Raw genomic sequence first — 25560 nt, 5'->3', positions numbered from 1 at the left:
ATTGGAGACCCAAAAGCTCTGCACCTTTTTTGTTAATTTGACCATTTCTAAATTTCTGCAAATAAACTTTAAATGACAATATTTTTATTTGGATTTTGGGAGAAATATTGTACGTAGTTTATAGAATAAAACAGCAATGTTCATTTTACTCAAATATATACCTATAAATAGCAAAATCAGAGAAACTGATTCAGAAACGCTCTCTGAAATGGTCTCTTGTTTTTTTCCAGAGCTGTATGTGTGCGCATTCTAATAAATGACACATTATCCAGCATGGGTGGGAACATCTCCATTAATACAATAAATATCTGGGGCAAGGACCTCCAAGAAAGAGGGTAAGTCTGTATGTGACAGGGTGCATAAACAACGCTATCTGGTGCTATTGTGTCCTAATTACACCACTTAAAGCATCACGACGAGGCGTACGACAGGCCAAACAAATAGCTTAACCAAATTACACAGTAGGTGTCTGACGCTCGCCTCATTCAGTCCAATTAATGCCATTTGCAGCTGGTGAGCCTTAATGTTTTAATTCCCTCTAAGAATCGGTAAGCCCTCCATTTCTTCCAGTGTGATTAAAAGTTTTATCTACAGCGCGAGCGGAGGAGACCGAGCCCCTGACGAAGAGATTAACGAGGGAAATAATGAGCGTGAGTGGGAAAATGCTGCTAATCTCGTGTGGCAGCAGAGATGGACAGACAGCTATTGATTAGAGTAGACTTAATTTCACCCCACCAAGTTCTTTAACAGCGGTCTGGTTTGGTGGCATTCCGGGTTTGATCTCGAGGGTCTGCTTTTAATGAGCGGCTCATTCCTGCCCTGAACTGACCTCAACGAGTCATGCAGAGGAAACAGATTTCCAGCAAACAGCTCCTTTTTCTGCCGGTTTTAGTAAAAGCAGAAGTGCAAAGCGGCCACCTTGACCAAACTAACCACACCTCGGTTTCTTTGTTCACAAAAGCACTTAGCTTTTTTTTTTAGTGCTGAACCTTCTATCTGAATATCTGTGTGTTTAGAGCGTATTTGAGGACCACCCACACGAGTGAGGCCACAGTAAAAGCAATAGCTGCAACTAGCACAAACTTCGGTACCACTTTAAAATAAGACTACCTTCATAAAGGTTTATGAATGGTTTATACAGGAGAGGAGTTTACTTGTAGTTAATAATTTGGTTGCAAATACTTTAAAACCCTTTATTAAGCATTAATAATTATACAACAACACATAAATAAACATGGCAACTGAGCTGAAAACTTGCAAAATATTAATTCCACACTCATTTATACCCATGTCAAACCTCAGATCTTTCTAAATACTGATCTTACTTTGTGTTTTCCATCAGTCAGCATTAAACCTGCCATTAATTTATGTGTAAGTATGTTTAACTATTTACTATAAATTAAATGTTGACTATGTTGAATTTAATTACTAAACAAACAATTGATGTGTTGTAGCTGCTTATCAATGTTTTTTTAAGCATTTACAACATACTCAATAATAATTAATAATCTAATTTATAAACAATTTATAAACCCTTCATAAGGGTAGTCTTATTTTAAAGTGGTACCCAAACTTCTATTAATAACTTATGCTGAAAGCCAAGATAAAACATACAGCTCTGGAAAAAAAAATTAGAGATCACTTCAGTTTCTGAATATTTATTTTTTTTGCTATTTATAGGTATATGTTTGAATAAAATTAACAATGTTGTTTTATTCTACAAAATAAGGACAACACTTCTCCCAAGTTCCAAATAAAAATATTGTCATTTAAAGCATTTCTTTTTGCAGAAAATGAGAAATGGCTGAAATAACAAAAAAAGATGCAGAGCTTTCAGACCTCAAAGAAAACAAGTTGATACTTATAAAGTTTTAAGAATTCAGAAATCAATATTTGGTACAATAATCCTGGTTTTTAATCACAGTTTTCATGCATCTTGGCCTGTTCTCCTCCACCAGTCTTACACACTGCTTTTGGATAACTCTATGCCACTCCTGGTGCAAAAATTCAAGCAATTCAGCTTGGCTTGATTATATATATTGATTATATATATATATTTTTTTTTTAATTAGGTAAAATCAAGGAAAAACTTCATCATTAAGTGGTCTTTTATATTTTTTCCAGAGTTGTATATAATAAAGGAGCATTTTGTAGTTCTATAGTTACAGACATTAGTCCTTCTATGCATGCTTTATGATCCTCCTCTCACCTTTTTCTTCAAAAGCCAGGAGCCTACAGCACCACCACAGAGCAGCAGGTATTATTTGGGTGGTGGGTCATTTCTCAGCACTCCTGTAACACTGTTTGACGTAGTGGTGGTGTGTTGTTAGTGTGTGTTGAGCTGGTATGTGTGGAACAGACACAGTAGTGCTGCTCCTTCATCCGTGGTCAATTTTTGCTCACTACAGGAGGCTGTTGGCTAGATATTCCTGGTTGGTGAATCATTTTGCTCAGTCCTGCAGTGACACTGAGGTGTTTAGAAACTTCAGCAGCACTGCTGTGTCTGGTTCACTTATACCAGCACAACTCATTCATTCAAAATCTCAAAAAAAGTCAAGTTGCATTACATACTGCTCTGAAAAAACATAAAACACAACTTAATGATCCTTGATTTCCTTGATTTTCCCAAATTGAAAATCTATGGAATATAATCACAGGGAAGATGGATGATTGATGCTTGAATTTTTGCACCAGGAGTGGTATAAAGTTATCCAAAATCAGTGTGTAAGGCTGATGGAGGAGAACATGCCAAGATGCATTAAAATGTGATTAAAACCAGGGTTATTCCACTAAATATTAATTTGTGAAAACTTTATGAATATGAACTTGATTTCTTTGCATCATTTGAGGTCTGAAAGCTCTGCATATTTTTGTTATTTCAGCCATTTCTCATTTTCTGCAAATAAATGCTCTAAATGACATAGTTTTATTTGGAATTTAGGAGAAATGTCCGTAGTTTATAGAATAAAACAACAATGTTCATTTTACTCAAACATACACCTATAAATAGCAGAGAAACTGATTCAAAAACTGAAGTCTCTAACTGGTCTCTTAAATTTTTCCAGAGCTGTAAAATTGCCTATTAGGTCTATTCTCTGTAAGAATTAGCCTGCTTGACACTTTTTACTATTTTATTATTCTGCTGCACTTTTGTTAGCTGATATATTATGCAACGCTGTTTTCGCACAGTTTCCACCTGGACCTGCTGTTTTATGTCCTTACTCAACGGTAGCTCTTCCTTCGATGAAATTCCTCTTGTATCCGTCCCTCATCTAGACCACCACCATCTGGTTGCTCATCAGGTTTAATCTCCACCTGGTTCTCAGTCTCGCTTGGTGATTCAGTGATTTGGTCGACATCGTCGTCTACATTACAGCTGCTGATGCTGCTGCTTGCAGTTTAGCTGCAGCCAAAAAGCTCTACAATTTTTTTTTTTTTTACATTTTAATACATTATTTTCAAGGGACTTGGCTTTCTATTCTTTCACCTGTCTCCTATAGGCCAATTTGTACTTCTGAGTCGAACCTATGCCGTAGCCTACGTGTATCCAGCAAGACTGCACTACGCAGCGGAACGCGTTTATACTTCTGTGTGCCCGTATCAGCAACTCTGCAGTTTAAACCACGATATTTACATTTCCAGGAAGATGCGCATCAAGGTTATTAACGTAAAAGAAAACGAACTAAATAATACAAAATCTCAAAATGACAAAACATTTTCGTTTACTGAATTAAAAACTGTAATTAAAAGAAGAAACCGTAACTAACTGGAACTGAATTGAGAGTTTATAAAACTAACTAAAGCAAACTGAAATTACAGATAGAATACCCTTAGTTTTCGTGTTCCTGTTAATCGCGGTCCGTGTCGTCCCTTCTTGTTTACAGTGCTCGCGGTAGCCGCGAAATAACGACAGAAAAAACTGAGAAAGCTGCAGAATATTCTGTATCGGATTAGAACATAAGCATGAGGGAGATAAAAGCATGTGTCTTGTTGTGAAACAGGAGAAACAGTATGTGGAATAAACTTCACACAGCTATAAGTCTATTTGAGAAGCAGCATAAGAGCGCTAACTGTAATAACCTTAACTGATAAATCTCTCCTTCTCTCTCTCTCTCTTTCTCTCAGTCACACACTCTACAAGAAGTGTATTTCAGACAGCTGTGTTCACGTTCTGATGTTATATATGTGATGTACAGTATAGTCAGTTCTGCACTGATATGGTAAAAAGCTGTATCTGTATCTAGTGCTGGGGGTTCATTTCCTAGTTTATTTCTGAGTTGATCATTTTGGTAAAAATATGTGAAACCTGTAGAGTTTTTTGGGTTTCTGGGTTCGTTTATGTGTTTCTCAGATAGAGCTCTCTGATGTGATGTGTGTTTCTGTAAATTCATGTGTGTTCTATTGGCTATTTTAAGCAGCAGTATTACATATATTTTGCACTGAAGGCTGCTAGCTTGTGGACTGTTACAGTTTTTTGTGGACAGTTGTTTGTTTCACGGTAACTAAATTTTTTAAAATTGTTTATTTTGTTGAATTTTATTACATAACACCTTTTTGAATCCTGCACCTCACAAAGTATGAAAAAATTATATAAAATGAAATGAAATAATAAAATGAATAAAAACTAACTCTAACTAAGCACCAATAAAAAAATTGAAAACTAATAAAAACTAGTAATCCCACTCTAAAAACGAAATAAAACTAACTGAACTGAAGAAAAAGTAAAAACAAAATAAAATTAAACTATGAGAAATTCCCAACTATTATATCCCTGGTACTTGATTGTATTTCTGCCCCCTGCTACTGTTAAGACTCTTACTTTTGCTTTTTGAAGAAGGCCAACGCCCGTCGACCAGATAGACGTTCTAGACTACCATGACCACCATGTCAAACAGTGTTCCTGCAGTGCTGAGAATGACCATCCACCCTAATAACACCTGCTCTGCCCTGTGGGGTCCTGATCATTTAAGAGGATCATTGAGTGATGAGAGAAACAGATACAGAACTACACTACTGTGATTACAGGACTAAAAATTGCTTCAATATGCAAAAAAAAAAGACAATATGTGGAAAAAAAAAAAAAAAAAAAAAAACTAAACAAAAGAACCAGTTAATATACAAACAAATGTCTCTCAAAGGCGTCTCAAAACCTACAGTACTTTTCTTCTACCTTCAGCGCTGACCCAGTGCTTCCACCAGGCCTGCTGTGTTTAGACATCAGAGTGCATCAGTCAACAGCAGTGAAGAGGTGAAGAGTGTAATGTATGGTACTTCCTATGAGACTGACCTTTCCCAGAAGGTTGTGGGACCACAAAGCCAGGCAGGAGGAAGGGCGCTCCAGTTGTAAGACCAGCTGGTTTCAGCTCACTCACACCATACGTGGTCAAGGAGGTCACCAGGTTCACCAGGTCCTTCAGAGCGTCTTTGGATTCATCCTCTTTGGCCTGCTCCAACCTGGAAGTACAGCAGAAATGGTTGTAACATGGATAACAGGACCTGGACCATGTTTCTATTTAAATGTTTAGCAAAATACATGTGCAAAAAAAAAAAAAAAAAAAACATCCATTTATTACAGTCGAGCAAAACAACTTTAGATAATTTAGGTATCATGATTGAGAGCAGCATTTTAATAAGTATATTAGCAAGATCTAAAATGTATGCTTTGATATGCACTGCTTACATTATCCATTTTATCTGTAGTTTATTCTATTTCTATCTAATTTATTCTAACTTTTCTACCTCATCCTAGTGCATTTTGTCCCCAAGCTTGGTATATGGAAAACCCACCACAAACAGTCATTTAAGCTCCAGATGAATTATTACCGAACATCAAAGGATTATCATACTGTATTATCTATCCACACACTATCACTACATATATTACATATATTATAAAAAATAGGGATGTCAAACTACTAAAATATTTAATCACGATGAGTGGCATTTTGTGAAAGTAATTGCGATCAATTATATTTACTATATTTACAAGTTCCCCTCCACCAGTCTTACACACTGCTTTTGGACTTTATGCCAATCCTGGTGGGAAAATGCAAGCAGTTCAACTTGGTTTCATGGCATGTGTTCATACATCTTCATCTTAATTTATCATTTTTCATGATTTTTTAAGTAGTCTCATATATATGTGAAGTGGTATATAACTGGAATATCTGACGATTATTCCTTTAGTTGATTAGTCACAATAATTATATATATATGAAGCATCTACGGAGACATTAATCACAAAACAAGACGTTTAACAATATGAAACACAGCAAAATTTAACCGTTATTTATCTGGTTCACAGAGCAATTTCAATTCCACTTAAAACTGTAATTGTAACTGAAAAACACACTATGCCACAACTTCTGAGATGAAATCTCAATCATATCAACAATTACTACAAACGCTACAGACCTAGTATTAGATATACTACAAAATCTACCTAAGCATGAGGTCGGTCAGAAAGTTGTAACCCTGGCACATGCGGAAGTCATCCAGCAGCGCCTGAGACACATTGCTGGAGTCTTTCAGAAAGCAGGACAGCCCCGCAAACATTTCCACTATCTCCAGCGGAGACAGGTCATCCGACTGCTGCATGTTCTGGATACATGTTGATAGACACTCCTTCTCTGTAAAAAAAAAAAAAAGAAGAAGAAGAAAAAAATGTATACAGTAAATTAACTGTAGAAATTGTTTAAAAAAATTATGAATTGTTAGAAATTAATTAATAGTCCACAGTTTTTTGTGAAAACAAAATCAGCAATATTTAAATCCACCATATGAGTAACAGTAAACAGGACAATTTTGAGGAGACAATCCTACTAAGGTTTAGAAGACACAAGGAACACAACACTTTTCTTCCATGTGTAAGACTGACCTGAAACCACATGGGAAAGTAAGCAATTAGAAGAGAACTGCTCAGTCAGCCATAACCATTTAGCTATGCTTCAAAAGCTTATAAAGGCCTTACTTAGCTTTGTAAGTGAACATACAAAGAATATACATGGAAATAGTGAGCAATTAGCATAACTACAGATTGTAAAACATGATAAAAAGCTATGATATTAAAGAAAAATGCAATGCCAATACAGATCTGCAATTGGCATTATTTTTCTTATTTTTATTGGCAAAAAAAATTAAACACAAAAGTCTGATGAAAAGTTTTGATGATTTTACTGCATTTCAGGGTGTACTCACACTAGGCCCGGTTTGGTTGAATCGTGCCGGAGCACGGTTCGGCCCCCTCCCCACTCCCCCGCAGGCCTGCACTCACACTGCACTAAACGATCCGTGCCCGAGCACGCTTTCGTCATCAACAGGTGACTTTTGTTTTGAAGAACAGTATGCGCGCGCAAAACAATGGAGTTCAGGATTGTACTGTTGTTTTTGTTTCTCTGGAGTCGTTTTGGGCGTGCAAATACGCAACTGAACCAGAGATTCATTGATTGTGCAACACAGCGATTTACTGCTAATCGTGCTGCACGTGTAAGAAGGTTTTTACACAAGCAGCAGACATCCAGGGAGAAATTTGCAGCTTTACTCGCGGACTACAATTCACGTTCACCAGTAAGGTAAGAGACGTACTTGCTATATACATAAATAGTGACCAAAGGAGCGAAACATAAAACTCAAGAAATAATAAAATGTGTTTGTTGTTTAGGACTTGTAGATAGTAGTCCTAATTTATTATGGGTAACACTAACCATTATGGTGCTCTTTAGAACCCTTTTCAAAAATGTTATATGCAGAATTGTGTATAACACGTCCTTCGTTTACAGTAGCGTCGCATCACTGACGTCATCTTGATCCGTGCCCGGGCACGGTTTGCGCTCACACTGCATCTGTACCGTGCCCGGGTACAACTGAGCCGGAGCGATCACACTAGCCAAACAAACCGTGCTTTGGGAGGTAACCGTGCCCGGGCACAGTTCGGATTGCCTAGTGTGAGTACACCCTCAGAGTCTGGAGGAAGAGTGGAGAGACACACAGTCCAAGCTGCTTGAGATCTATCAGTGATGGTTTGGAGAGTCATGTCATCTGCTGGTGTTGGTCCACTGTGTTATATCAAGTCCAAATTGCAGTGTTTTTATGGAGAAGCAGATTTCATTTTCCAGCAGGACTTGGCACACTGTCCATACTGTCAAAAGTACCAATTGGTCTTATATAAAAATCACATTTTCTGAGACACTGATTTTTGGGTTTTATTGGCTGTAAGCCATAATCATCAAGAATGAAAGAAATAAAAGCTTAAAATAGATCACTCTGTGTGTAATACATCTATATAATACATGAATTACACATATTAAGATGCAATAACGTTATGATATATTGTTATAATGTAACCAATGCTATATATAAGGAAAACGTTTCAAAGTACAAAAAAAAAAAAAAGGACACCATCAGACACATACAATCTAAGTAAACAATTACTTCTCTGCCAGAAACCATAAAGATATACCCTTTTTGAGAAACTATATGCCATTGCAAAACACAATTGTTTAAAATGTTTAATATGTCAACCGCTAGTAAATTGTATTTTCCACCATACTATTCTTTTAACACTGGAAATGATGAACAGAAAGTGAGTAGAAATCTGGTCTGTAATTACCGTGGATGTATTTGACGACGTTGACGCTGAGACCATGTCTGGAGATGGTCATGAGCACCTCGCCGGCACTCTTCCTCCAGGGCAGGTTGTGAGGAGGACACCAGGAGGTGATGGCACTGAAGAGCAGCTGCAGGTCATCCTTCTGAGCCAGCTCCTCCGCTGGAGACACGAAACTGCACAGCTTCACCAGGATCTGAAAGATAAACAATCAACAGAATTATTACATCCTGTAGAATGTAGGGACATCATTAACTAGACCTGCTAGACCTGGGGTCTCCATGCCTGCTCTTGGAGAGCTAAGCTCCAGCTGGCTCAATCAATGGTTGCTATGGTAACCTGTGTATTAAAATAAATTGGTCACTAATATGACAGTTCTGTAATTGAACCACCTTTCAAACTCTGTCCCTTTAAAATTACTGTATTCTGAGATTTGCAATAATAAATTTTAATGTTTAATTCATTGTTTTGTTATATCGCCAAGAGTATTGTTATCGAGTAAATACCATGAAATATCATGATATTATTTTAGGGCAATATCACCCACCGATAGTGTTCACATATCAGTGGCTCTGCGTCGCTCTGCAGTTTAAACCACTAATACAGGAATGTATGGGCGGGAACCAAAGGCCCGGCGGACCAATGACAGCTGTGACTAAGCTACGGTGCATGCTTCGGCATAGAGATAGCGGCGATGCGGGTTAAACGCAGAAATATAAATTGGCCTTTAGTGGTGATGATTCCAACATAGTCCCCAGCGTTTGACGTTGTCCTTAAAGCCTACTTACCTGAACAAAAACCTTCTGCAGCAGAGCTCGGCGGTCAGCTAGGGGCAGTTCTGTCTGGGTGGCAGCGGGAACCTCAGGCATGTGAGGCAGGTCAAAGAACAGGTACAGGCATTTCACCAGTGTGGAGGGCACAGACATGGTGGTCATGCAGTCCACCGTTTTCTGCAAAAGCCAAAGAGACAGACGAGCTTAGATAAAGAGTATTATCTGCACTAACATAACGTAATCACATTCGACGCAAACAAATAAGCTTTGCAAAAAGACTAACGTGATTTAGTACGCTATTGATTTCTAGAAAAGAACACACCTCAGCATAAAACAAGCAAATAAATGTAAAAATAACTCCTCTGATTTATCTTTGTTCAAGCTTTGTCCAGAGGCAAGTTCTGGCCTTTAGAGTTCAAACCTCCATTATCAGTGAGCTGAATCTCTAATGCTCTACATCAGCTGACAGTTGAAAAGAGCAAGAGGGCTAAAAAAAAAAATCATCTGGGTTCCCATTTTCCTCTTCTCAGTTCAGCAGTGACCTTACAGAGCCTTTCACCCAGTTAGTCAGGTCACAAATAAAAAAAAGTCGTAAATCTTAGAATAAAAGCTTAAAATCTTGCAAATATTTTTATATGATTGCATGATTATGTTGAAGTCAATCAGCCTTATTAGCCCAAACATATTTCAGGAAAAAAATACAAACATATATAAAACACAAATAAAAAAATACTACAGCTCCTGTCCACTGCTGGTCCTGTATTGCAACATATACACAACCTGTCTGCCATGTAGTAGAAGAAGAATTGATAAAACTACTTTCAAAATGAACAACTACGTTCAAAATGCTTTTCTGTTTAAAGGAGCTTTAAAGGAGAAATAAACGGGCAGAAACCTGTGCAGAAACAGTAAGAACTTTATATTCTACTACATTGCTTAAAGGTTAAAGTCCTTCCGGCTAAAAAACACTTTTTCTTGTTTTTCATGAAATACAGTAGGTCTCTTTGAGTTGTATATGATGCTGCACATGAAATTTTTCCTCAGCCTCCATTGTCTGCAGTAGCTAGTAAAAGAATATATTCAGAAAAACGAGTCGATCAGGAAAGGCACCGTGTCTACATCAACCTGTGAATTAATATTCATGACCTCGCCCACCTTGCCTTGTAACCGCCCACAGGCAGAGCTAAACCAGCCAGCCAGGCAGCGACACCGTCTCATCAGATAAGAGCTTACAGTGCTAGGAACAGCATGGCAGTTCATTCCTGTATTATTTGTGCGAATAACACATCAATGTTATATGCTTTGCCTAATAATTCAGAGCTAAGGAACGAATGGTTGGAATTTGTTATGGAACACCACCAGTGGAGTACAATTGAGATAGGTAGGTGTATTTTTAGAACAGTTCTGTTTACACTAATTAAAAGTAAAAATCCAAAATTTCTAGACTTGGACTACCCACCTCTGTATCAGTAACTAGGTTTACATAGGATCTCCGGTGGATTTCGGATTTAGCATTTTACAGAGACTCTAGGACTAGATCAGTGACTGAACTGCACTTAGCAGGGCATTACACACACACGTTATAAAGTAACATATGTCATTGCAAAGACTGTTATCATCAGTGTAAAAATGTCTTTATTTTAAAATGTTTCTAACTGTTGTCCGGCTCGCTGCCTCCTGGTGTCACAGTGCTGTTAGTCAAACAGAGACGATAGATATGTTTGCATGTATGAATATTCATGAGCAAGAGCCGAAATCCTATTGTTTTCCCGTTTACTCCTCCATAGGACTAAAGTAGCGTTATACCGGATCACCGGAGCACTTTTTTTTTCCACAAAAATTGAAAAAAAAAAAAAAGCTCACATGGCATTCATTCATACAAGAGACCACAAAAACAATGGAATGAGACCTTTATTTGGCAATTACATACAAACTATAAACTGCTCAATGTCCTCAAATACCATAATAAACATTGTCTTTCAGCTTCCCTATGAAATGAGCTTTTTCTGAGTGTGGCCATATTTGGACAAAAGTGATGACATCACCCCAGACCCCAGGTGGGAGGACAGAGCACCAAAAAAAAGGCAGCTGCGGCAGGCAGGAGGCATGTGTTAACACCTGCATTACTCACTGATCTGACACTAATTGCAGGTAGAGCAGGCAGGCCACCACTGCGTACCAGCCAGCAGTGACTGGAGATTAAAAAAAAAAATCCGATTTTGAAGAATCTGAGAGAGGACTGGTATCCCACTCATTTGGACAGATGGATGATTCATTCAGACACTCATACACACACACACACACACACACACACCTCAGACAGCACACAGCGGTAGAAAGATGGAAATGCTGTGAGTCAGTGTAGCTTTGCCACGCAAAACACTTGTGTAACCACAGTGCCTCTGAAGATGGAGTGACTATTGAATACTGCAAATATAGCCACACTGTGACAATAGTGACCAGAAATGAAATCATATTACTGTTCCTTCACCACTAATAAGATACTGATCTGATATTTTTTGAAGGAAATAATAAAAACTGCAAAGTGTTTCCTGGGAAAACATTTGCTGTATGTGGATGAGCATTATCCTGCTGAAAAGTAGGTTGGTTGGTTGGTTGGTTGTCGGGGTTTTATTGCCACTCCAGCACAAATTTGGCTACTTGTGGCATACACTTGGTTTTATATGTCTAGATATAGTCCAGTCACTACATATGTGTCAAATTTGATGTTTGAAATAAAGATCTGATTAAAAACTTTTAAATCTTCCCTGGTGGGGTATTTCCAAAAAGGTCCTTTATGTTGTTTTCTTGATAGTAAAGTTTTCTTATATGGTTATGGGCTGGACAGTCGATGAGGATGTGTTTCATAGTTAGTGGGGTGTTACAGGATTGACAAGATGGTATTTCAGTGTTTGTTATAAGTTGTCCATGTGTTATTTTAAGTGGCCTATACGGCATCTTGTGTAAACTGTCTGATCTGGTCTTGAGTTGTCTGAAATGTAGGAAATACATAGGTAATACACACAGTTGTCACAGGAGGTCCGGCACAAATCTTGGAGCTGGTACTGTCCCTTACAGTGGCTTGCAAAAGTATTCATACCTCTTGATCTTTTTTGGATTTTGTCGTATAACCACAAATTAAATGTATTTAATTGAGATTTTGAGTGATACAACAACGCCTGCGATTCATATCCTCATATTGGAGGTATGCTGCTACTTCAGTGTATGCGTGTTTAGGAGTGTCTGAAGCATTGTCCACTTGCTATGTGTGTATTTGTAGTGACTTGGATTTTGTCTGCTGGTTAATTAACTATACAGTATCATTATGTACCACTTTAGTTGTTGTAGCTGTAAAATTGTTGTTTTTGTTCATTTCTTTTTTTTTCTTTTTTTTGTATTTGTTGCCCAGACGCAGTTTGTTTACTTTGGGATATTTGTTTTTTTTATAATATTAGTTTTTTTGTTTTTCTACTGTTTTTTTATCCTTTAAAATTTGTTAGATTTTTTCGGGTTTAATAAATATCCAGTGTCAGTAAGTTTTTTCTCTTTTATTATATATGTAGACGGAGAACAGGTCATGATGTTAAGGAATCAGCTCACACTGTGAGACAGCACTCAAAATTTTTGGCATTTCAGAAAGTCCTCCTCGCGTCCGACTGCACATTCGCAGCTGGCTTGGGCAGTTAACTGGACATTGCAGAATAGCGACGCACAATGAAGCTGAAATTCGGCCGATCATAAAATTCAGTCACATCTGACCAGGGCTTAAAATCGAGCTAAAATTGCACAGTGTCTGCCTGGCTTAACTGTAACAACAGAACATTAATAAGCAGCAGGTTAGAAATGTAGCTACCCGATGGTAATCACAGCTGCCCTGTAACAGATCAGGAGCGGAAAATTATTTAAAGCTGATTTCTTAATGTCACGTACTTTTTTCTATCTACGTATTAGGGCTGCACGATATATTGTTTAAGCAACATCATTGCGATGTGTGCAATAGTTACATCGCAGGACATGTAAGGTCACTTAAGGCAATTAAATCAAACATGTCATGTTGCAATGTTTTGATTCTTGACATAAGAAGTAGATACACAGCGTTGTCTCTGTGTCTGTGTAAGTGACAAACCGCTGCTGCCTGAGAAGCATAGGAGTAAACACGAGGTAACCGCATGGCCTTCATCCACATGGTTGGATGTGGAAAGCTTTGCACCTCAGGCCAGCACAGTATTGCACAGATATTTCCAGTTACAGCTGAATTCACGCTTTTAATCCCAGAAAAATATATTATTTACCCTTTAAAAGGCCATTTAATGTCTGATTAAAAGGCCTATTATTGTGGTTTTGAGTGCTCATCCCTGACTCAGCTCTTGGGCGGGCCGGACAAGAGAGAGTGTGCGGGTGGGGACGGGGCTGGTGATGTCATGGGCCCTGCAGTGTTGAATATCGCGCTGGATTAATCTACACTTGTATCTCTCTTTTGATGCCCCTTTACCCGTAAACAAAACATACATTGGCCGCGCCATTATTTAAGCCACAGAAGTCAAAGCATGTGAAGAAAGTAGCGGCTTATAGCCCAGAAATTACGGTATGTATAATTTCATGGTTCTGATGATGTCTTTTCCAACCATGCCAATGACCCTTCTTGTAGAACACACACACAGTATTACACATAGCAGATTTACAGCTTCTATTACAGTATAACCGTAGTAAAGAAAAGAGACGTCTTATAAACTCTGTGCAGCTCTGCATTGTGATTCTAGGAAAAGGAGCCCATTACGTCCGGCACGGTAAATCATACCTCGTCAAAATGTGCAGCAAGCTGAAAATTCAGCCTGCCGTTGTGCTTTCATTACGTTTGACGTGCTGGATGAAGGAGGATGCATTAGAAAAGCCTGCCAGGCAGAGGGAAAACAAAGGTCCGTGTGTGTGAGAATAAGAATCACAGTTGGGTTTCCTTCAGCAGGGGAAAGCTTTCTAGTGGCAGACGGTCAAGGCTGGGAATAGCTCTCTCTGTGTGAAGTCCATCTGAATGCTAATGCTACACCGCTCTAAGGTCAAGGTTACGCAAATGGAGCCTCTCGCTTTCGGATGACAGCGACAGGCACAGGAGAAATTGCACCTGACCAGTGGTCAGCAGAGAGTGGAGCGGTGAGCGTCTCCTCATTATCTGCTAATACAAGGTGTCATGATGGAAAAGAGAGGGAAGTCGGAGAAACGGCGTCTGCAAAGCTGGACTGAGAGAGTGCACTGGGAGTATGAAGCATGAAGGGCATGTTTTTTGGAGAAAATCAAAGCACTCACCTGTTATTTTACCTTTTTTTTTCTTTTCAAAAGGTTCTACAAAAGGTAGAGTGCCTCGCAGGGTGCCATAAAGGAAACACTTTTGTAAAAGTGAAAAACGCTTCAATTTAAAAAGAAATCCGGTGTGAAAAGGACTAGGAATTGTAGTGAAACATAGTGCTGATAAATACAAACTTTTAATCAAATAGCCCACCTCCGTTCTCCCCAAGCATTACAAAAAATAGACTTACAATACTTGTGATAGGGGCATAGAGTTGCCCATGCAAATAAATCACTGCTTTCACACCATAAACGCAAGCTTAAAGTCGCTCCACACTTCATGATTAGAATTCTGAGGGCTCTGACATTTAAAACGAGGAACTGGAAATTTTAAAAGTGCACAGATAGTTTAATAAAAACACTGTTTATACACACAGTACCTTCAGTTACTTCTCTGGGTGCCGCCATCTTGAAATTAGGTCACGATATGTTGACTGAAGAGCACGAATGAATAGGTAGGATAGGAGAACAGACTGCAAAATTAAATTAATTCTGTAGAAATGCAAGAATTTGCCTACACCTGTTGCACCAACTCCAGTCTAAAACGAAAGCGAGTACTCACATAACAAGTCTTGTTAATTGTGAGAAAATAGTGATTTCTTAGCATGGGCAATGCTTTACCCCTGTCAATAATAATCTAAGCCTGTTGGCGAATGGCCATGAGTTATTCATGGGTCCAGGTCCTTTTCTTAGTTTTCTCTATAACTTCAAAACAACAGGAACTGTTGAGAGTGGAATTTAAATGCCATCTAAATGCCCAGAAGACATTTAAATGAACTGAAACGAAATATACAATCTATTGTGTTTGGTCACTTTTGGGGAACAAGCAGATTGTTGACGGAGAGAGAGTGAGCAGCCCATAATCATCCCCATAGCGCTTCTATTCCCAGCACTTTTCAACAACTGTCGATTATGTTGCCCAATCAAATTAAATATTTAGCTGCACTGAGAAATTACTGATAACTACAGTAGGAGCTTGCAGGGCTCCAGACTAACCCCATTTCACCTTCCCAGGACCCATAAAAATAGCACACCAGAAAGTACAAAAAGTACAAACCAGTTTGCTGGAAACTTCAGAAACAAAGGGTCAAGTGTAAAAATCTAGTGTAAAAAGCACCTTAAAAGGTGTCATTCCATCGTTTTTTTTTTTAAATACATTTTTAAATGTCTAGTTGTGGCCTCTAGTATGTGAGCTGTTTTTTTGTGAAGAAAAAAAAAAAGTGCTCCGGTGATACGATATAACGCTGCTTTAGTCTGGTGGAGAGATGGGTAGGGGAGAAACAATAGAATTTCAGCTCTTGCTTATGAATATTCATACATGCAAACACATCACCTCCGATTGGCTAACAGCATTGAGACACAGGAGGCGGACAACAGTTAAAAACATTTTAAAATAAAGACATTTATACAATAATGATTACAGTCTTTGCAATGTCGTATGTTGCTTTACAACATGTGTAATGCCCTGCTAAGTGCAGTTCACCCACTGACCTAGTCTTAGAGTCTCTGTAAAACACAAAATCCACCGGAGATCCCATGTAAAACTACAGTTACACACTAGGTCAAGAAGGTAATAATCCACCCCTTGGTGGATTATTCCAACCCTTGGGGTGGATTTTTATTTTTAACTAGTGTAAACAGAACTGTTTTAAACATACACCTTATTCAAACCTATCTCAATTGTACTTCGCTGGTGTTGTTCCATAGACGAATTCTAACCATTTGATCATTACCTCTGAATTACTGAGCAAAGCCTATAACACTGATGTGTTATTTGCGCAAATAACACAGGAATGAACTGCAATGCTGTTCCTAATGCTATTAGCTCCTGTCTGACGAGACGGTGTCGCTGTGTGGCTTCAGCTCTGCCTGTGGGCAGTCACGAGCCAAGGTGGGCGAGGTAGTGAATACTAATTCACGGGTTGATGTAGACACAGTGCTTTTCCTGATCGACTCGTTTTTCTGAATATTTTCTTTTACTAGGTACTGCAGACAGTGAAGGTTGAGGAAGAGTTTTTTTATGTGCAGCATCATGTAAAACTCAGAGAGATCTATTGTATTTTACAAAGAACCAGAGCCCACAGCTTGATTCCTAGTCCATTTTTTTGCTTAACATGGAGCATTAAAATACTGACACAACATAAACTGAACTACAATAAGTGAAAAAATACAATGAAGAGCACTGAAGAAGATCAAAAAAAGTTTTTTCTTGAAAATATTAACATATAAACAACTAAACCTGAAAAAAGGCATGAAAGGAATCATCCATATTTATGAAAAAAAAGAGCCTCAAAGATCTAATGACCTCCCCCTCAAATGCAGAGTCAAGAGAGCTGTAGTCTTACAGAAAATAATCAGATCCAGAAGTAAACAATAAAACATGGATGCCTCATCAGCGTCATCGTAAGGGCTCCACAGGGGGAAATATGATGTGCTTTCCTCATTTCAGCAGTTTTGCACATCAAAGAAGGCAAATGCAAAGTGTGCAGATATGAAATGCAAAGAAAGCAGTACCAGCAAGCTTCCGTTCAAATTACACTGCTAAAACATTACCCAGGATATCTGTACACTGCAACTGTGTAACAGCACCGTTATAGCTTGAGACGTTAGGGAAAAAAACATGCCTTAACTAAAGCATAATTAGAAACCAGTATAAAAAAACTAAAATTCAAATGAAAAAAAAATAGGACAACTCCACAGAGAAATCCTACTGTACATAGTATTACAAATCCACATTCATAATCTACATTTAGCACTGTGCACAAAGTTTTAATCATACGATCAAAAGACAATCTGTTTTTATCTACTATCTAAAATAACTTATCTAGTAAGTTTTTAATTTGAACTTATTTTTAACTAAATTTATACACATTAAAGTAAAAAGCAGATGGTTAATCAGTGTTTTTGAGGTGAATACTGATCACAGATTGTCTTTCAGAGTGATCAATTGATCAATGATACTAAATTTGGAACTTGAATCATTTTGCAGGGCTTCTGTAATTTGTAATGCTTCTGTTCATCAACTCTCAAGATAAAATGCGCTTTCATTTTTGGAAACAACTACTTACATATTTGTTAGCTCTGCTGTGTTGCTCTGCTAAAAGATAATCACTGCACTGTACTGGGCTAAAAGATTCTCTGACTCTTGAGAGGGATATCCGGTTAGTCCTGTTTCTAAGTCTTTATTCTCTTTCTTTTATGAAGAGGCACTTAAGTTTCACACATTCTATAAACATATGAGTTTGAGTCCGACATGGTTTAAAAAAAAAATAGAAAAAAAAAAAAAAAGCACCTACAAAGAAGTCTTGCAATGAGCTGCTGTAACGCTTAAAATCTAAATGGTTAATTAGAGAAATATTGTACGATCTATTGCACATCTAGACTGAAAATCAGTAATAAAAATGCTTCGATCGACTTTAAATCTCTAATAAAAAATATAAGATAAATATAAGATGGTCAATAAAAAATTAAAACATTGGTTTATAATTTTGATTAATATTTTTATGTTCTTTATAAAAAGACATCACTGTAGGCATGTCTGGAAAGTTTCACCAGCAGTTCACGTGCCCATCATTCTGGTACATTCTAATATTAATATTATAACATTCATCAGTGTTTTGTCTACATACAGCTTTGGAAAAAAAAATAGATCACTTTTTGAATCAGTTTTTTTATTTTGTTATTTATAGGTATATGTTTGAGTAAAATGAATACATTTCTCCCAAATTCCAAATGAGAATTCTGTCATTTAGAGCATTTATTTGCAGAAAATGAGAAATGGCTGAAATAAAAAAGATGCAGAGCTTTCAGACCTCAAATAATGTAGAGTTAAGATTTCAATATTTGGTGGAGTAACCCTGTTTTTTAATCACAGTTTTCATGCATCTTGGCATGTTCTCCTCCACCAGTCTTACACACTGCTTTTGGATAACTTTATGCCTTTACTCCTGGTGCAAAAATTTAAGCAGTTTAGCTTGATTTGATGGCTTTCGATCATCTTCCTCTTGATTATATTCCAGAGGTTTTCAATTTGGTAAAATTAAGGAAACATCATTTTTAAATGATCTCTTATTTTTTGTACATAGAAATCTAATAAAGTAGATTATTACAGGGAGTGGAGGAACGTGATGACAACCGACTCATTTCTCATTTCCCTTTTAGAGAAAGAAAGATTAAGGAAGACAGGGAGAGGAGATAAGAGACAAAGGACCTGCCTCTACTGCAGCCATTATTTATCTGATCCCATCTGATCTGTTATGTATTCTGAGTTAACTGGCCATGACATTGTTTTACCCACTGTTTAACTCCAGCTTATTTTATCTCCAAGACTGGAAGAACACAAACCTGTCCAGAAGAGGCCAGCAGGTTGATGGTGGTCAAGAGCATCCAGCCACGACTCGCCTCCTCGCTCTGATTCACCTCCAAAAACTGCACAATGGCTCTGCTTGCTGCCTCTGTAGCAGAAACACACATGCACACACAAACACAGAGTTATCACTGTGTGAAACAGTCTGTTCATGTGGATCGAATTCATTTTTACACACGGCTCTGAGTGTGACTGGGCTCATCTGGGGGAGGCTAGTGAGTCAATTAGAGACAATGACATGCAAAAGCCTTCACTCTTCCATCCATCACTGACTCAAGCTGCAGAACATTATCCGTCCCAACAGAACACACACAAAATGGCAAAACGCACAAATGCACTGAGGACAGAATTAAAAATATCTGGGCTAAAAACAAAAGGACACACCTTAAATTCAATTATTTTAAAATGTTCTGCATTGTAGATTAATACTAAAGTCATCCAAGTCAACTATAAAGAAAAACATACAGAATAAATTAGAGAACAAAAAAAAGGGTTCAAAAAACTAAATATGTTTTATCTTTTAGGCACCGTCCACACGAATCCGGATCATTTTAAAAACTGAGGTTTTTGTCTCTTTACACAATATATTTACACAAGCAGAATTTTAAAAAATATCCCTGTGCACACGGAAACGACATACCCCTCAAAAATGCTAAAATGAACAGGACTTTCAAGACTTTATTTTCAAAATTGTCCCACCAGGTGCTTGAGGGTCCAGACCTGGTCCTGGAATCTACGTTCACGGTAAGATTCGTAGGTTACCTCCGGACAGGAGGATCGAGAAAAAACTGCACGCAGCGCATTTTTGTGCCTCTGCTGTGTTGGCTCATGTGAGAGTTACATTAAATTGAGCTGTAAACATGTTATTAATTTGCAAATTGCAAAAAAAAAAGAACCAATCCAGGCGCTGTCCCTGTTTCAGGCTCATTCTGAACAGGCTAAGCTAATGGAAACAAAAAGCAGATATGTGCAGACTGGCTATGTGACGTCAGCGTTTTCAGAAAGCTTCGTTTTCCCCGTCCACACGGCTCTGCTGGTAGCGGAGTTTAAAAAAAAATCTCCACCCTGGAAAGCTTTTTCGAAAAGTGACCAAAAACACTGTTTTCATGTGGATGGAAGGTCAAAAAGTAGCACCTCTTGCTTAGATGACAGCTCTACACATCTTGGCTGGATTTTCTCATTCACCTTTATAAGGCAGAGTCACCTGGAATTCAGGCTTTCAGTTAACAGCTGTGCTGAACTCATCAAGTGTTAATTACTCAAATTTTTTGTCCTCTTAGGCTACATTCACATTACCAGGCTGAAATGACTCAACTCTGATTTTTTGCTCAATATGGCTCAGATCTGATTTTTTCATTTTTTTCGTGTGAACGTGCCAGATTTTTTTTAAATCAGATTTGAGTCACTTTCATATGTGGTCCTAAATCGAATATGTATCCAATCCATTGACATGCGACATGAATGTGAACGGTCAAATCAGAATTCTTGTGTCTTTTTTTTTTTCCTTTACGTGTGCGCTACGTGTTGCTTTCTCGTACCCAAAACACATCTCTTGGTGCTGCTGTGCAGCTTTAGCTGCAAAAACAGCAAAAGCAAACACAGCCTGTCCTTTTTTCACCTTCTCGACCTGAACATGTACTTCAGACCAGCTGTTTACTCTCCACTCCAGCAAAAGATGCTCCACATATGAGCTGATAACTCATCCATTTCCCTTTATAAAGCTACGAGTCATCTCTCAAATATGAGGTTTTTTGTTGTTGTTGAAGGCGGCAACATTTTTTCACGTATTAATGTGGGCACGTGACACATATTAGGGACAGATCCGTTCACACTACACACAGATACATGTAATGTGAACGTAGCCTTTTTCTGTTTGAGAGCATCAGTTGTAAAGTTGTGAAGAGGTAGAGTTGAGTAAGTATACAGTAAATAGCTCTATTTAAGTAATGTTCTAATCCATATTATAGCAAGAACTACTCAACTAAGTAAAGAAAATAAATAGTTTAAGAATTAAAGGTCAATCCAAACTGACGACTTCAAGAATGTCTTGAAAGCTGATAGTATCCTTAAGTGCAGTCACAAAGGCCATCAAAAACATTTTGATGATGGAACCGGCTCTCATCAGGAATGCCCCAAAAGAGTTAAAGCAAGAGTTTTCTCTGTTGCACAAGATAAATTCTTCAAAAGTTACCAGCCTCAGAAACCACAAGTTAACAGAACGCCAGATAAGAGCATCTAAATACTTCACATTATTTTAAATTTTGGTTTGTTTCATGTAGTAACTTTTAAGTTACTACAAGTTACTAATGTAGTAACTTTTAAGTTACTACATAATTCCTTATGTGTTCCTTCATAGTCTGGATCACTTCAGTATTAACTCAAAATGCAACATTGAATAACTTTTTAACCAATAAATTTGCATGATTTTTTCAAGACTTTTCCTTTAAGGCAAATTGTCAACTAAATCAACAAAATATAATTGAAATCGATTATAGTAGTCTAAATTGAACCTGACACACAATCTTCAATAATAAAATGTGTGTCAGATCCTGAGAGCTGCATTGTGTCAGGCTAAATTACTGAATTAACTCTGAGCTGACGTATTTGTTAGCTCAAAATAGATTTTATCCATCGATAAACTGAAACACATAGATTTGAAGACCAAATTTTCTTCAGATTTTAAGTACATTTACCTTTTAAAAAATGTTTTCCAAAACTTTCTGTATCTGTATTTTTATTTTTCCGAAACTTATTCAGGCCTGGAAATTGCTAGTTTAAATTCCATGTCTACTTTTGACTGGTACTGTATATATGTTATCACCAGCTAATGTGGATCCAGGGCCAGGGCTTTTTTTCCTCAATATGCTGCAGGACTGATTTGATCACTAAACCGATGTTCCCATACTGTGCTGGAACAAGCTGCTTGGAATGTTTAGTACATGGAAATCCTTCAGAGATAAGATCTTAAAGCTATGTGAGCCTGTGTGTGTGACTCTCAGAAGTTCCTTTGAGGCTGTAAAGCAGAAACAGAAAAGGCTGCAATAGATTCAGTCAGAGCAGTGAAGCAAGAGAGCACAGCAGTAAAAACGGGGGAAAAAAGAACAGAAAGACAAGCCACTAAACCACTTGTAACTCCATGAGACAACTGACAATTGACAATTCTGTCATATAGAATAACTTTTACTGCTCTGGGAGTCTTTTTTGTATACCTTTCTTTAGTTTACTTTTGATGTGTAACTGACCATACCTGATTGCACAATATAGTTTATAGGATTTGTAGGTACATTCAAATTACCAGACTGAAATCAGCCAAATTAGTGCTGGGCGATATACCAGTTCATAGGGTAAACCAGAAAGAATTTTAAAATCAGTATGCATTTTTCACATACCGCTAGAGGTGCTGCGGAGCACTGTGTAGAACAGCGCCACCAAAGAAGCACATACAGCTCACTAGATAACGCCAGCCAGTTAGCATAACAAGCATAACAGTTAGCAGCCTGGAATGAAAGGAGCATAATTGCATAATCGACCCACAGCTCGGACAAAAGTTTTGTAAAGGAAGCTGTGTAAAATGTGTTGGTTTATCTCTTTTTAAAGACTATTGTTTATGTTATTAAGCTGTTTTTTCTGATAATAAAGTCTGATTTCTTCATATATTGCGTATTTTGTGGTACAAAGTGAACCCAATACTAATCAAAGTCTTAATTTAAAGCCTTAGTGTTTTATATTATATGTACTCCTAACAATAAAGTAAGTCACAAATCAATATAAAAGCCCAGTAATACAAAAAATATATATAAATAACATAAAATAACATACTGTGACATACTGTGAAACTGTCAGAATCTTGAAAAATAGTGATATATTTTATTGGTCAGATACATACATATCTGATTTGAATTGATGCCACATTAATTGGAATGGTCAAATTGAACTCCATGTGTCTTTTTACCAGTATGCAGCATGTGCTAAGCACTAGAAGTCTTTAAAGCAAAGCCTGTTCACTTGGCAGCCATCTTTGCATTGTAGCTAGGAAATTATTTCTAGCCACACAAGACCAGCTCTGATCTCTATGAATAGGAAGAAGGGGTGTGCAAAATTGAAACAAAATTTATATTTTTGGAAATTTGGATGATAAAGATGAACTACATTTTCCTTATTCAAAAACCTGTTAAAACATTTTTTTTACAAATATTGTACAAGTTTGAGCTTCTTAAATGATAATAATAATTGCTTACTAAACATATTAATGGGAACAATACATTTAAGGCAATTTTTTATACTTTTTAAATTGAAACAAACATTAAAATCACCAGTGCAAATATCAAAAAGTGCATGTATGTGTAAACCATGTGGCCTATCATATTTTATTAAGCTTGGATATTTTTAATGTAAATAAAGTAGATATTTAAATGTAAATGTAAATTACAAGGCGCACTACCAATAAATATCTATTTTCTGGTCTATTTTCATACATAAGGCGCATCGGAATATAAGGTGCATTGTGCGACACTAGTAAAGAAACAGGGGTGTCGCCATGTTTTCCTTCCAATTCAGCAGTTCAAAAGCTAAGCTAAGACAAAAGTCAAAAGAGTGATGGACGTTAATCTACATAGATTTCTCTCATAAAAACTGTTTATTTGGGTGAGTAAAGCGCTTCTGTTTATTGACAGTAAGCTTAGATTTCCAGATTTCCACTAAGGCTGGGTGCAGCAGCATTAGCGGCTAACTTTTAGAGCAGATTTTTCATTTTAAGTTTACATCCCTGAACACCAAAAGGAACTGGCTGATCCTAACAAATGTCAGCAAATAAAAGAGGAAACAGATCAGATTGAGTGGGTTGTTACCTGTAGATTTATTGGATGCTCGTCGTCTGATTTCGGTCACCATTAGTCTGGACACCTGAGTGGTGAACTGCAGCAGGTCTGAAAACTTTTCATTCATCGTGCTCGGGGGCGCGTTCCCAAACACCTGCCAGAGAGAGACAGAGAGGTTTGTTCAGACTTTCACACACAGACTAGGGAGAGAGAGAGACAAACCTTTAAATGAGATAAACCATAAACTTCACAGGGTTAGGGCTTGGCTTGCATTAACTTGATTTTTGCTCTAAAAATATGAACATAACTGATCAAAACTCTCATATAAACACTTATCTGAAAGTGTGGATGGTGAAGAGTCTCAGGAAGTCATATAATTAAATAATGCATTTAAAATATCAGTTTTTTTAAAAGGTCAATATCAATGAATACTGTAAAAAAAACTCCACGTAAGGAAGTTCTAACATGCACACTCACTCACGCATGTCGCACACTCAAAGGAACAGGTCTAACTCTGTTTGTGCATGCCTATCAGACCTAAAATGCTCCTGAAATCACTTTATTAAATTTAATCAGCCATCAAATTGCCTGGTTTATAAGCTAACTGCTGGACTGTGTGTCATAGATACACACAAATGAGCCATTCACAGCTGCTCAGCTGCACACTACTACGAGGCTGCCTCCAACAGGGCAAGAAAGGTTCTATTCAGGTTTCTTGTGGCTTTTTTCCACAGTACTGTGTGTTTGTACACCTGGTATCTGGTATGTTCCCCAAGCCCCCCTCAAAATGTAGCTGGCGACATCACAAAACAGCACTGTCCCTATCCCCCACTGTCTGTGGGATATCAGAATAACAGTGGAGACTGCTGAAGAGGGCTGTGTTCCAGCTTACTGGGTTGTTGCTTTTTGTCATAGCACTGCATACAGTGAAGAATCTCTCTGGCCAATCAGCAATCAGCTCTGCAACCCGCTTGCTTGGAACCATGAGCAAGCATGTACTAATGTTGCAGGTACCAGGTATTAAAATTGCCTAATGGAATAGCAAAAGAGCTAAGTAGATTTGAGTTGAGATGAGTCGAGTAGCGTGAGTGCAAAAGCACCATTAGAGCCTGTTCACACCTGTTCACTTCACTTGATTACTATTCAGATTGTATTCTGATTACATTTTAACCAAATGCATTTACACTCGGTAGACAAACATGTCTACCAAAGCATACCAACTCATTATGTAATTACTTGTGTGTGTGTGTATGTTGTTCTGGGAGAGGTTTTACTAAAAGCACTGCCATACGATCGGGAGATTGCTAGTTCGAATCCCAGTCATGCAGCTTGCCATCAGCTGCCCAAGGCCTGAGAGAGCACAACTGGTCTTGCTCTCTCTGGGTGGGTAGATGGCGCTCTTTCCTCTCATCACTCCAAAGGGTGATGTTGATCAGCACAGGGCGTGTGTGAGCTGTGAGGGTGTCTGTGAGGAATCGAGTCGCTGCGCTTTCCTCCAAGCATTAGCGCTGTGATGCTACTCAGCAGTGCTACATCAGCAGCAGTTTGAAAAGAGGCGGTGGCTGACTTCACATGTATCAGAGGAGGCATGTGCTAGTCTTTACCCTCCTTGTGTTGTGGCATCACTTGTGATGGGGAATATTCAGATGAGTAGCTGGT

At 37.9% G+C, this 25560-nt stretch overlaps 1 protein-coding gene across 5 annotated transcripts in view; it reads right to left on the bottom strand.

Annotated features, from left to right (window-relative positions):
* Nucleotides 1-25560, bottom strand: part of wdfy3 (WD repeat and FYVE domain containing 3) — a 181097-nt gene that overhangs the window by 124685 nt on the left and 30852 nt on the right. For all 5 annotated transcript variants that reach the window (XM_022664815.2, XM_022664812.2, XM_022664816.2 and 2 more), the window contains exons 3-8: nt 23932-24055; nt 19063-19172; nt 9394-9555; nt 8609-8801; nt 6443-6629; nt 5288-5454 (exon numbers count right to left, since the gene is read on the bottom strand). In XM_022664815.2, coding sequence (XP_022520536.2) covers nt 5288-5454; nt 6443-6629; nt 8609-8801; nt 9394-9555; nt 19063-19172; nt 23932-24055 — 943 coding nt within the window. The remainder of the gene's footprint in view (nt 1-5287; nt 5455-6442; nt 6630-8608; nt 8802-9393; nt 9556-19062; nt 19173-23931; nt 24056-25560) is intronic.

The sequence above is a fragment of the Astyanax mexicanus genome, chromosome 22 (genome assembly GCF_023375975.1).
Source record: "Astyanax mexicanus isolate ESR-SI-001 chromosome 22, AstMex3_surface, whole genome shotgun sequence".
Taxonomy (NCBI): Eukaryota; Metazoa; Chordata; class Actinopteri; order Characiformes; family Acestrorhamphidae; genus Astyanax; species Astyanax mexicanus.
Note: the sequence above shows the minus strand (reverse complement) of the source record. Positions and strands in the feature narration are given on the sequence as shown.